The 13,502-nt window shown below is 56.9% G+C and overlaps 1 protein-coding gene across 1 annotated transcript in view; it reads right to left on the bottom strand.

The window, feature by feature from the left end:
- The window catches only part of SCNN1B (sodium channel epithelial 1 subunit beta), a 168,851-nt gene extending 158,906 nt beyond the window's left edge, over positions 1-9,945 (bottom strand). The window contains exon 1 of the mRNA XM_085629497.1: positions 8,909-9,945. Coding sequence (XP_085485623.1) covers positions 8,909-8,921 — 13 coding nt within the window. The 5' untranslated portion in view covers positions 8,922-9,945. The remainder of the gene's footprint in view (positions 1-8,908) is intronic.
- Between the last annotated feature and the right edge of the window lie 3,557 nt (positions 9,946-13,502).

Genomic DNA, 13,502 nt, shown 5'->3' with positions numbered 1-13,502 from the left:
CCACAGGTCTAAGGGGAGAAGTACCACAGGTTCCAGGGGAGGAAAAGCACAGGGGAGAAGGTCCAAGGAGAGGAAAAGCACAGGTAACAGGAGAGGATAAGTATCACATGTCCCTGGGGAGGAGAAGCCCAGGTCAAATGGGAGGTGAAGCACAGGTCCGAGGAGAAGGGCCACAAGTCCCAGGGGAGAAGAACAGGTCCAAGGAAGAAGAAGCACAGGTCCCAGGGTTGGAGAAGCACAGGTCCCAGGGCTGGAGAAGTACCACAGGTCCAAGGGAAGGAGAAGGGCCACAGGTCCCAGGGAAGGAGAAGGGCCACAGGTCCCAGGGAAGGAGAAGGGCCACAGGTCCCAGGGAAGGAGAAGGGCCACAGGTCCCAGGGAAGGAGAAGGGCCACAGGTCCCAGGGAAGGAGAAGGGCCACAGGTCCCAGGGGAGGAGAAGGGCCACAGGTCCCAGGGGAGGAGAAGGGCCACAGGTCCCAGGGGAGGAGAAGGGCCACAGGTTCCAGGGGAGGAGAACAGGTCCAAGGGAGGAGAAACACAGGTCCAAGGGGAGAAGAAGTACCACAGGTCTAAGGGGAGAAGCACCACAGGTTCCAGGGTAGGAAAAGCACAGGGCACAGGGGAGGAGAAGGTCTAAGGAGAGGAAAAGCACAGGTCACAGGAGAGGAGAAGTATCACATGTCCCTGGGGAGGAGGAGAACAGGTCACATGGGAGGAGAAGAACAGGTTAAATAGGAGGTGAAGCACAGGTCCAAGGAGAGGAGAAGGGCCACAGGTCCCAGGGGAGAAGAAGTACCACAGGCCCCAGGGGAGAAGCACAGGTCCCAGGGGTGGAGAAGTACCACAGGTCCCAGGGGTGGAGAAGTACCACAGGTCCCAGGGGTGGAGAAGTACCACAGGTCCCAGGGGTGGAGAAGTACCACAGGTCCCAGGGGTGGAGAAGTACCACAGGTTCAAGGGAAGGAGAAGGGCCACAGGTCCCAGGGGAGGAGAACAGGTCCAAGGGAGGAGAAGCACAGGTCCAAGGGGAGAAGAACCGTTTCCAAACGGAGAAGAAGTACCACAGGTCTAAGGAGAGAAGTACCACAGGTTCCAGGGGAGGAAACGCACAGGGCACAGGGGAGGATAAGGTCCAAGGAGAGGAAAAGCACAGGTCACAGGAGAGGATAAGTATCACATGTCCCTGGGGAGGAGAAGCACAGGTCAAATGGGAGGTGAAGCACAGGTCCGAGGAGAAGTACCTCAGGCCCAAGGAGGGGAAAAGAACCACATGTTCCATGGGAGGAAAACCACAGGTCCAGGGAGAGAAGTACCACATGTCCCAGGGGAGAAATCCACAGGTCCAAGGAGAGGAGAACAACCACTGGTCAAGGGGATGAAAAAGACAACGGGTCCCAGGGGTGGAGAAGTACAGGGGGAGGAGAATGACCACAGGTCCCAGGGGGAGGAGAATGACCACAGGTCCCAGGGGGAGGAGAACGACCACAGGTCCCAGGGGGAGGAGAACGACCACAGGTCCCAGGGGGAGGAGAACGACCACAGGTCCCAGGGGGAGGAGAACGACCACAGGTCCCAGGGGGAGGAGAACGACCACAGGTCCCAGGGGGAGGAGAACGACCACAGGTCCCAGGGGAAGGAGAACGACCACAGGTCCCAGGGGAAGGAGAACGACCACAGGTCCCAGGGGAAGGAGAACGACCACAGGTCCCAGGGGAGAAGTGCCACAGGTCCCTGGAGAGGAGAAGCACAGGTCCCAGGGGAGGAGAATGACCACAGGTCCCAGGGAAGGAAAAAGACCACAGGTCCCAGGGAAGGAAAAAGACCACAGGTCCCAGGGAAGGAAAAAGACCACAGGTCCCAGGGAAGGAAAAAGACCACAGGTCCCAGGGAAGGAAAAAGACCACAGGTCCCAGGGAAGGAAAAAGACCACATGTCCCAGGGGAGGAAAAAGACCACATGTCCCAGGGGAGGAAAAAGACCACAGGTCCCAGGGGAGGAAAAAGACCACAGGTCCCAGGGGAGGAAAAAGACCACAGGTCCCAGGGGAGGAAAAAGACCACAGGTCCCAGGGGAGGAAAAAGACCACAGGTCCCAGGGGAGAAGTGCCACAGGTCCCTGGAGAGGTGAAGCACAGGTCACATGGGAGGAGAATGACCAAAGGTCCAAGGGCAGGAGAGTGACATGACCACGGGTCCCAGGGGAGGAGAATGACCACGGGTCCCAGGGGAGGAGAATGACCACGGGTCCCAGGGGAGGAGAATGACCACGGGTCCCAGGGGAGGAGAATGACCACGGGTCCCAGGGGAGGAGAATGACCACGGGTCCCAGGGGAGGAGAATGACCACGGGTCCCAGGGGAGGAGAATGACCACGGGTCCCTGGAGAGGAGAATGACCACGGGTCCCTGGAGAGGAGAATGACCACAGGTCCCTGGAGAGGAGAATGACCACAGGTCCCTGGAGAGAAGAATGACCACAGGTCCCTGGAGTGGAGAATGACCACAGGTCCCTGGAGTGGAGAATGACCACAGGTCCCTGGAGAGGAGAATGACCACAGGTCCCTGGAGTGGAGAATGACCACAGGTCCCTGGAGTGGAGAATGACCACAGGTCCCTGGAGAGGAGAATGACCACAGGTCCCTGGAGAGGAGAATGACCACAGGTCCCTGGAGAGGAGAATGACCACAGGTCCCTGGAGAGGAGAATGACCACAGGTCCCTGGAGTGGAGAATGACCACAGGTCCCTGGAGTGGAGAATGACCACAGGTCCCTGGAGAGGAGAATGACCACAGGTCCCTGGAGTGGAGAATGACCACAGGTCCCTAGAGAGGGGAATGACCACAGGTCCCAGGGGAGGGGAATGACCACAGGTCCCAGGGGAGGGGAATGACCACAGGTCCCAGGGGAGGAGAAGTGCCACAGGCCCCAGGGGAGAAGTGCCACAGGCCCCAGGGGAGAAGTGCCACAGGCCCCAGGGGAGAAGTGCCACAGGCCCCAGGGGAGAAGTGCCACAGGCCCCAGGGGAGAAGTGCCACAGGCCCCAGGGGAGAAGTGCCACAGGCCCCAGGGGAGAAGTGCCACAGGACCCAGGGGAGGAGAAGCACAGGACCCAGGGGAGGAGAAGCACAGGACCCAGGGGAGGAGAAGCACAGGACCCAGGGGAGGAGAAGCACAGGACCCAGGGGAGGAGAAGCACAGGACCCAGGGGGGGAGAAGCACAGGACCCAGGGGAGGAGAAGCACAGGTCCCAGGGGAGGAGAAGCACAGGTCCCAGGGGAGGAGAAGCACAGGTCCCAGGGATGGAGAAGCACCACAGGTCCAAGGGAAGGAGAAGGGCCACAGGTCCCAAGGGAAGGAGAAGGGCCACAGGTCCCAAGGGAAGGAGAAGGGCCACAGGTCCAAGGGAGGAGAAGCACAGGTCCAAAGGAGGAGAAGCACAGGTCCAAGGGGAGAAGAACCGTTCCCAGGGGAGAAGAAGTACCACAGGTCTAAGGGGAGAAGTACCACAGGTTCCAGGGGAGGAAAAGCACAGGGAACGGGGGAGGAGAAGGTCCAAGGAGAGGAAAAGCACAGGTCACAGGAGAGGATAAGTATCACATGTCCCTGGGGAGGAGAAGCACAGGTCCAAGGAGAGGAGAAGGGCCACAGGTCCCAGGAGAGGAGAAGGGCCACAGGTCCCTGGGGAGAAGAAGTACCACAGGTCCAAGGGGAGGAGAAGGGCCACAGGCTCCAGGGGAGAAGCACAGGTTCCAGGGGTGGAGAAGTACTACAGGTCCCAGGGGTAGAGAAGGACCACAGGTCCCAGGGGTGGAGAAGGACCACAGGTCCCAGGGGTGGAGAAGGACCACAGGTCCCAGGGGTGGAGAAGGACCACAGGTCCCAGGGGAGGAGAAGTACCACGGGTCCCAGGGGAGGAGAAGTACCACGGGTCCCAGGGGAGGAGAAGTACCACGGGTCCCAGGGGAGGAGAAGTACCACGGGTCCCAGGGGAGGAGAAGTACCACGGGTCCCAGGGGAGGAGAAGTACCACGGGTCCCAGGGGAGGAGAAGTACCACGGGTCCCAGGGGAGGAGAAGTACCACGGGTCCCAGGGGAGGAGAAGTACCACGGGTCCCAGGGGAGGAGAAGGGCCACAGGTCCCAGGGGAGGAGAACAGGTCCAAGAGAGGCGAAGCACAGGTCCCAGGGGAGGAGAAGCACAGGTCACAGGGTAGGAGAATGACCATAGGTCCCAGGGGTGGAGAAGCACAGGGGGAGGAGAATGACCACAGGTCCCAGGGGAGGAGAATGACCACAGGTCCCAGGGGAGAAGTGCCACAGGTCCCAGGGGAGGTGAAGCACAGGTCACAGGGGAGGAGAATGAGCACAGGTCACAGGGGAGGAGAATGAGCACAGGTCACAGGGGAGGAGAAGCACAGGTCACAGGGTAGGAGAATGACCATAGGTCCCAGGGGTGGAGAAGCACAGGGGGAGGAGAATGACCACAGGTCCCAGGGGAGGAGAATGACCACAGGTCCCAGGGGAGAATTGCCACAGGTCCCTGGAGAGGTGAAGCACAGGTCACAGGGGAGAAGAATGAGCACAGGTCACAGGGGAGGAGAATGAGCACAGGTCCCAGGGGAGGAAAAAGACCACAGGTCCCAGGGGAGGAAAAAGACCACAGGTCCCAGGGGAGGAAAAAGACCACAGGTCCCAGGGGAGGAAAAAGACCACAGGTCCCAGGGGAGGAAAAAGACCACAGGTCCCAGGGGAGGAAAAAGACCACAGGTCCCAGGGTAGGAAAAAGACCACAGGTCCCAGGGTAGGAAAAAGACCACAGGTCCCAGGGATGGAGAAGCACAAGGGGAGGAGAATGACCACAGGTCCCAGGGGAGGAGAATGACCACAGGTCCCAGGGGAGAAGAATGGCCACAGGTCCCAGGGGAGAAGTGCCACAGGTCCCAGGGGAGAAAAATGGCCACAGGTCCCAGGGGAGGAAAAAGACCACAGGTCCCAGGGATGGAGAAGCACAAGGGGAGGAGAATGACCACAGGTCCCAGGGGAGGAGAATGACCACAGGTCCCAGGGGAGGAGAATGGCCACAGGTCCCAGGGGAAGAGAATGGCCACAGGTCCCAGGGGAAGAGAATGGCCACAGGTCCCAGGGGAAGAGAATGGCCACAGGTCCCAGGGGAAGAGAATGGCCACAGGTCCCAGGGGAAGAGAATGGCCACAGGTCCCAGGGGAGGAGAATGGCCACAGGTCCCAGGGGAGGAGAATGGCCACAGGTCCCAGGGGAGGAGAATGGCCACAGGTCCCAGGGGAGGAGAATGGCCACAGGTCCCAGGGGAGGAGAATGGCCACAGGTCCCAGGGGAGGAGAATGGCCACAGGTCCCAGGGGAGGAGAATGGCCACAGGTCCCAGGGGAGGAGAATGGCCACAGGTCCCAGGGGAGGAGAATGGCCACAGGTCCCAGGGGAGGAGAATGGCCACAGGTCCCAGGGGAGGAGAATGGCCACAGGTCCCAGGGGAGGAGAATGGCCACAGGTCCCAGGGGAGGAGAATGGCCACAGGTCCCAGGGGAGGAGAATGGCCACAGGTCCCAGGGGAGGAGAATGGCCACAGATCCCAGGGGAGGAGAATGGCCACAGGCCCCAGGGGAGGAGAATGGCCACAGGCCCCAGGGGAGGAGAATGGCCACAGGCCCCAGGGGAGGAGAATGGCCACAGGCCCCAGGGGAGGAGAAGTGCCACAGGCCCCAGGGGAGGAGAAGTGCCACAGGCCCCAGGGGAGGAGAAGTGCCACAGGCCCCAGGGGAGGAGAAGTGCCACAGGCCCCAGGGGAGGAGAAGTGCCACAGCACCCAGGGGAGGTGAAGCACAGGCCCCAGGGGAGGTGAAGCACAGGAGCACAGGTCCCAGGGGAGGAGAAGCACAGGTCCCAGGGGAGAAGTACCACAGGTCTCATGGAAGCCTTACCACAGGTTTCAGGGGCGGAGAAGCAAGGGTCAAATGGGAGGAGAAGCACAGGTCCCAGGGGAGGAGAAGCACAGGTCCCAGGGGAGGAGAAGCACAGGTCCCAGGGGAGGAGAAGCACAGGTCCCAGGGGAGAAGTACCACAGGTCTCATGGAAGCCTTACCACAGGTTTCAGGGGCGGAGAAGCAAGGGTCAAATGGGAGGAGAAGCACAGGTCCCAGGGGAGGAGAAGCACAGGTCCCAGGGGAGGAGAAGCACAGGTCCCAGGGGAGGAGAAGCACAGGTCCCAGGGGAGGAGAAGCACAGGTCCCAGGGGAGGAGAAGCACAGGTCCCAGGGGAGGAGAAGCACAGGTCCCAGGGGAGGAGAAGCACAGGTCCCAGGGGAGGAGAAGCACAGGTCCCAGGGGAGGAGAGGCACAGGTCCCAGGGGAGGAGAGGCACAGGTCCCAGGGGAGGAGAGGCATAGGTCCCAGGGGAGGAGAGGCATAGGTCCCAGGGGAGGAGAGGCATAGGTCCCAGGGGAGGAGAGGCATAGGTCCCAGGGGAGGATAAGGACCACAGAACCCAGGAGTTGAGAAGGACCTCTGGCCCAGAGGAGAACAAGAAACACATCTCCCAGGGTAGGACAAAGACAAAAGGCCCAAGGGGGGGGGGGGAGCACAGATCCTGTGAGATTAAAAGACCAGAGGTCCCAGTGGAGTAGAAGGACCTTTAGTCCAAGAAGAGGTGAAGGATCACACGTGCCAACAGAGGATTAGCACATGGCCAAGGAGAGGAGAAGTACAGGTCCGAGGAGAAGCATAGGTCCTAGGAGAGGAGAAGCACAGGTCCCAAGGGAGGAGAAGCACGGGTCCCAGGGGAGGAGAAGCGCCACAGGTCCCAGGGGAGGAGAAGCGCCACAGGTCCCAGGGGTGGAGAAGCGCCACAGGTCCCAGGGGTGGAGAAGCGCCACAGGTCCCAGGGGTGGAGAAGCGCCACAGGTCCCAGGGGTGGAGAAGCGCCACAGGTCCCAGGGGTGGAGAAGCGCCACAGGTCCCAGGGGTGGAGAAGCGCCACAGGTCCCAGGGGTGGAGAAGCGCCACAGGTCCCAGGGGTGGAGAAGCGCCACAGGTCCCAGGGGTGGAGAAGCGCCACAGGTCCCAGGGGTGGAGAAGCGCCACAGGTCCCAGGGGTGGAGAAGCGCCACAGGTCCCAGGGGTGGAGAAGCGCCACAGGTCCAAGGGGTGGAGAAGCGCCACAGGTCCCAGGGGAGGAGAAGCGCCACAGGTCCCAGGGGAGGAGAAGCGCCACAGGTCCCAGGGGAGGAGAAGCGCCACAGGTCCCAGGGGAGGAGAAGCGCCACAGGTCCCAGGGGAGGAGAAGCGCCACAGGTCCCAGGGGAGGAGAAGCGCCACAGGTCCCAGGGGAGGAGAAGCCCCACAGGTCCCAGGGGAGGAGAAGCGCCACAGGTCCCAGGGGAGGAGAAGCGCCACAGGTCCCAGGGGAGGAGAAGCGCCACAGGTCCCAGGGGAGGAGAAGCGCCACAGGTCCCAGGGGAGGAGAAGCGCCACAGGTCCCAGGGGAGGAGAAGCGCCACAGGTCCCAGGGGAGGAGAAGCCCCACAGGTCCCAGGGGAGGAGAAGCCCCACAGGTCCCAGGGGAGGAGAAGCCCCACAGGTCCCAGGGGAGGAGAAGCCCCACAGGTCCCAGGGGAGGAGAAGCCCCACAGGTCCCAGGGGAGGAGAAGGGCCGCATACCCCAGATGGGAACACAGACCATGGGCCTCAGGGGAACAAAAACACAGCTCCTAGAGGAGCCCAACGAGCACATGCCCCAGGGGAGGAGAAAGGCCAGGGAAGGGGAAAGACCAGGGTTTCTATGGGTTAAGAAACACTATAGGTGCCCGGGGATGTTAAAGAGCAGTTGGCATGCCGCAGGTGGCACCTGACATAGGGTAGAGAATAACCCTGGGCGGCCAACTACGATATGCTCGCGTAGTTTGTGCTACTTCGCGCTACGCGAATTGAACGTAGAACAGTGCAAAAACGCATAGCATAGTTGGCATTTTTTGCTCGCTCGCCGTCCTCAACGTCAAGTTGACGACCGCGAGCGAGCAAAAAGACATCACGGCGAGACTTTTTCCTCGTTCGTGATCAACAACATCAAGTTGGCGATCGCGAGCTTGGAAAATAAACATCCAGGCGAGATTCTCAACGCGGTGAAAGTCTACCAGTCTACCAGTCCGCGTTGAGAAAGCTACCGCTCGAGTAAAAATCTACTCGAGCGGCAGAAAACAACAGCTCGCACTGTGCGAGATGCCGTTTTCAATGATTGCACAGTGCGAACAAGCATCTGGCACTGTGCAATCATCCCCAACAGCGCACTACGCAGTTCGCGTAGCGCTACGCGTATCTCACGTAGTGCAACGTGCACTTCGCGTAGCTACACGTAGCGCTACTACGCAAACTACGCCCAGGGTTAGAAGTCCTGCTGGCTGCAGCTGGTATAAAAGACACAAGTCCCTCGGATGGCAGGGGTGAGAAGGTACCAACTGGGGCTGTAAGGGGAGATAGGGTGGCGTGGAGGCTACAAGTCTCACGGGTAAGGAGGGTACTAGGCCACCAGTGGTGAGAAGGGGGACAGGGCAAGCGAGGAAGGGTCGGTTTTAAACAAATAATCTTTCCCTGGTTGATACAATGAACACGCGGGAAGTGGGTGCAACAAGCCACACATCACTGTGCTGTGTGCACCTGGCATGTAATGTCACCAAAACCCACAAGCACAGAATGTGGGTCTGTAACCAAACCCCATTAGCACAGAACATCCTCACCCCTTCCCCGTCATATTACACGACTCCCAGACGACAGATATTCCACATATAAGTTCATGAGACCCCGTAGCAATGAACGCCCCCCTCCCCCTTATAGCGCTTCCAGCTCCCCACCACACTCTCTGAATAAGCCATGCTCTCCATACCTGTGCCCCCCATGGTGCGGCGCGTGGAACCCTCGGATCCAGGTGGGCGCGTGTTCCTGGATCGCGGATCCGGGCAGATCAGCCACTGCTGACGAGGACAGCTTGAAAAGGGCAGGAGTGCGGGTCCTCGGAGCACAGGAGGGGGCTCTGTGCCTACAGGCGATGGTGAGTCCTATCCAGGCGGCTGGTGGGCCCTGCACCGACAGGCGAGTGGTGAGTACTGTACAGGCGACTGGTGGGTCCTGTAGCTACATGCGAATGGTGGGTCCTGTGCCTACAGGCGAGTGGGGGGTCCTGTGCCTACAGGCGAGCGGGGGGTCCTGTGCCTACAGGCGAGCGGGGGTCCTGTGCCTACAGGCGAGCGGGGGGTCCTGTGCCTACAGGCGAGCGGGGGGTCCTGTGCCTACAGGCGAGCGGTGAGTCCTTTGTCTACAGGCGAGCGGTGAGTCCTGTGTCTACAGGCGAGTGATGGGTCCTGTGTCTACAGGCGAGTGGTAGGTCCTGTGTCTACAGGCGTGTGATGGGCTCTGTGCTTACAGGCGAGTTGTGGATCACTTGTGTAACGCCGAGTCCAGCTGAGTGTTGGGTCCTTTGTGTATTAACGATTGGAGGGTCCCTAAGTGTCCAGCTGAGTGCCGGGCCCTCTGTGTCCAGATGTGTGCAGGGACTTCTGTGTACAGATACCGACGTGTGCTGGGTCCTCTGTGTACGGATGAGTAAAGAATCCTCTGTGTCCAGATGTGTGCAGGGACTTCTGTGTACAGACGAGTGCTGGGTCCTCTGTGCACCGATCAGTACAGAATCCTGTGTACCGGTGAATGCGGGGTCCCCTGTGTACAGATGTGTGCAGGACCAGCGGTGTAGAGAGGGGCGTAGGCCCTTCTCTCGGCACAGGTGTCTTCGGTCCCTCTCCTCCAGGCGCACCTGCTGCGGTGTAATGTTTGATTAAATATTGCAGCAGCCTCCCTGCTCCGTACCTGTGTGCTAACTCGCCTGCCTCGGGCAGGTGAGCCCAGGAAGCCCCGCCCGTCCCACACTAATCACATCCTAGATCCGAACTCAAGCCACCTCAATCCTACAAGGAGCCCCGCCCATTCCACACTGGACCCCACCCAGTGCGAGGGTAACCCCGCCAGCGCATCCCCACCAGAAACTCGAGAGCTACCATGACACAAAGAGGCAGCTCACATTTTTGTGTTTTCGCGTTGCATTCTGGTAGTTGAAGTTCTGTACCTGCAGCAAGAGGAAAGAAATCCGCTAGAACCAGAATCAAAAGAAAGTCCCACAAGCGAGTGACTTGCCACCAATGCTCCCTGAAGCGCTAAAGGTTAGAGACCTGGCACGACGAATAGTGCCAGCACTTTTCGTAGACGTAATAGACACTACCAGTACTGCACTTCTCAAAAAGGATGCTGTACCTTTGGTATACTTCTACCAAAATGCGCTTCAAGGTTATGTGAGAGGAAAAAGCAGGGTTAGAGTGGAATGCAAAATTGGCCCAGACACCCTCAAAAAAAGTGGCCCACATTTGTGGATCGCGCCTTTTTGCAAAACATTGTTTCAATGTTTTAAGTATTATGAAAAGAAGGAGGGGGGAGGGGGTTTCTAAAAGAGGCATTTAACGCACTGCTGACAGGAACCGTTGTGCACGGTGACGGTGGCGAACCACACCTGAATATGTGAGGCCATTTCTGCTCAGGCCCCCGCCCCTTCTCAATCTACATCCTTTAACAGGCCGGCCCAGGGGAGTCTGGGAAGAACGCCCCCGCCCCCTTGTTAAAGGGAGGTAAGAGAGACCCATCATTCTTTGTTGAGGCCGCTCGGACCCCCGCTGGGCCGCAGGCGGCAACTGAACAGCCCAAATCGGCCTCCATCCTGCCTTGAAAAGCTGCCCCCAGCGGCAACTCACACCGGCCCATCGCCCGTTGCCCCCTTCCCCCATCCGACCCTGGGAATAAGAGGGCACACCATCAGGCTGCCATACAATCAGTGAGTGACAGCACTTCTCAGAAGGTCTGTCGAATCTCTCGAGTGGTGGTCCTGCCCGTTCGCTGCAGGAATATTCGAATGGGCCACTTGCAGCAGGGTCCGGAGAAAGCGCCGAGGGGCCAAAAAATGACGAACGCGGCTGCCTTATTAAAATACCCACGAACACAGAAAAACTGTCCTGGTTTAAACGGGGCACACCCAGCACTTCATTGGTGAGTAGATTGTGCCACAGTATTACTGCATGCATTCTAAAGTGTGCTATGCAATAAAGACCTGTTGCTGCTAGAGTCTAAGACGTTCATAAGAGTTTGGCCAGAGGGGATGCTTTGGTCTGCCATGGTGGAAAGAACGCCGCCACCATGAAGCGGGATAAGCGACTGCCATATTTAGGACACTTCCGTCACGTGGGTCTGTCAATCAGGAATGGCTCTTGTCCATCAGTTACTGGTTAGTGCAGGAGAGACCCAAAAATCAGCCATGGTCAACCATCACCCACTGATGTTGGGGTGGTGGTCCACTGCCAACCATATATAGAGGTATCCACCCTCCATCTTAGGTAGTGCTTCAATGTAGCCAATGCAAAATGGCCACCTGTGCCTCACAAACTTCTTACACACACCTCCTTCAAACACACGCAAAACGGAGTGCCCATATGACATCTGTTGCATGTTTATGGGCGAAAAACCCTGTCATAGGGGACTGGTAGACAACTTTACAAAGGCAAAAGCGGCCAGGGAGCATTTACTGGCAGGTAAAAAGGTATCCTTGCTGCCACTGAAACTGGTCCCAGGATGCTTGTTTCAGGTCCAGGGAGGACCTGACCTGGCAGTTCAGGCTGGACTGTTCCCATGAGGAGCCGTGTCAAGACTGATTTGCATTTGGCTGGGTCCCAACTGGGGTGACATGGCGAGCAAAATGACGATGGATTAAACCCAGATCTATGCCTGGGGGTGAGTGTTTGAAAAGTTTGAACACTATCATCCCATCATTTTATTTTGTGATGTTGCTGCCACCACTACCGGTCCTCTACAGGCTCTCATGCTTGAATAAGAGGGTGGATGTGTCTGCACAACCAGGCCACAGTGCTTGCTTTGGGTCACACAAAGAAAAAGAATTCCCTTTTCAAAGAGATCAAATATAAACAAAATGGATAAAACCCACCCAAGGTTTGGATCATGTATTGGGAGTTGAGGATAGAGACGTACCTCTCCACCGACCGTACGTCTCTATCCTCAACTCCCAGGTATTAGGAGTTGAGGATAGAGACGTACCTCTCCACCGACCGTACGTCTCTATCCTCAACTCCCAGGTATTAGGAGTTGAGGATAGAGACGTACGGCTCCACCGACCGTACGTCGGAGTTGAGGATAGAGACGTACGGTCAGTGGAGCCATGATACGACTGTGCAGAGTCCAGCGATTGTTCAACCTGGTCAACTAGAATCGAGCCATATAGCAATACATATAAGCAAGGTGGCAGTTGGGCAATACCAATTGGATTGCTAGGAGGATCCATTTTAAGGAATACTGTGGGAACTCCATCACAAGCAACACCAGAATAAATATGTTGTCTTTGTGACTCCATCATATAAATTCTCTATACTCTACCTCAACGATTCAGAGTAACTGTATATTGTGAGAAATCAATCTACGATGTTAAAGTCTGTGTCGTGTAAATTCTATAGATGACCACACAGATTCCCATGATCAGTGGACCACGGGAGAAGAACATAGTTTTTTTCCATCAGTGTCTTTTGCCATTTTAAGCAAGAGACGATTTCTTTTGGATCTCAATATTATAATTTTATTCGATAAAATGAAATAATTTCTGTCCTTTAGAAGGCGAAGAAACTTTTTGTCGAAACGCCGCGTCGACAATTTCTCTGATTTTTAATGTGACATTTTTCAAATCCTGTATTTTTATAATTGTTGTTCGAAATAATGACGTGAATATAAAAAATGATACCAATTTCCAAAAGAGCTTGAGCTTCATGAATGTATGTAAAAATGAAACGTTTTCCTTTAGCCAAAACTTTTAACTTAGATTGTTGAACAATTCATGAAGCTCAATCTCTTTTGGAAGAACTGTGTTACTTGAGAAGAAGTCATATTTGAGATATATAGTGGGCTGAGTTGGTAATAGAGAAAAAGTCGAATTACTGTGTAATCTGTTAGACTAAGGGCGGGAATGGGGGGAACCTGAAGGCGCGAGGGGATGCAGTAAGATGGCATCCAGTAAAGAGGGGTGGAAGGAGGGAATAGTGGGTAATTCCGTCCTCCAAGGGTGGGGAGCTGGTGGGGAGGTGGAGGGGGTGAAGCATTCAGAACAAACAGAGTTCTTTTGTGGAGATTTAATTTTGCGGGGTATGTATAGGTACAACGGCGTAATGTCAAATATGACCCTGTTCCTATTTTTTTTTTTTTTTTTTGGGTAGTGCCTTTTGGAATGGGTAAAACGCTATTGCAAGGATTGTTGTTTGTTATCATAAGTACTGTATATATCTCTTAAGCACTTTAGGTACATCACCCACATCATGCACTTTAGGTATCTATGCACTCTTCCACTTTGTATTTTAGCTGTTATATCTGAACTGCTCAATGCCGAA

The sequence above is a fragment of the Triturus cristatus genome, chromosome 10 (genome assembly GCF_964204655.1).
Source record: "Triturus cristatus chromosome 10, aTriCri1.1, whole genome shotgun sequence".
In the NCBI taxonomy this organism is placed as follows: Eukaryota; Metazoa; Chordata; class Amphibia; order Caudata; family Salamandridae; genus Triturus; species Triturus cristatus.
The sequence above is the reverse complement of the archived record's forward strand: the minus strand, read 5'-3'. Positions and strand labels throughout refer to the sequence as shown.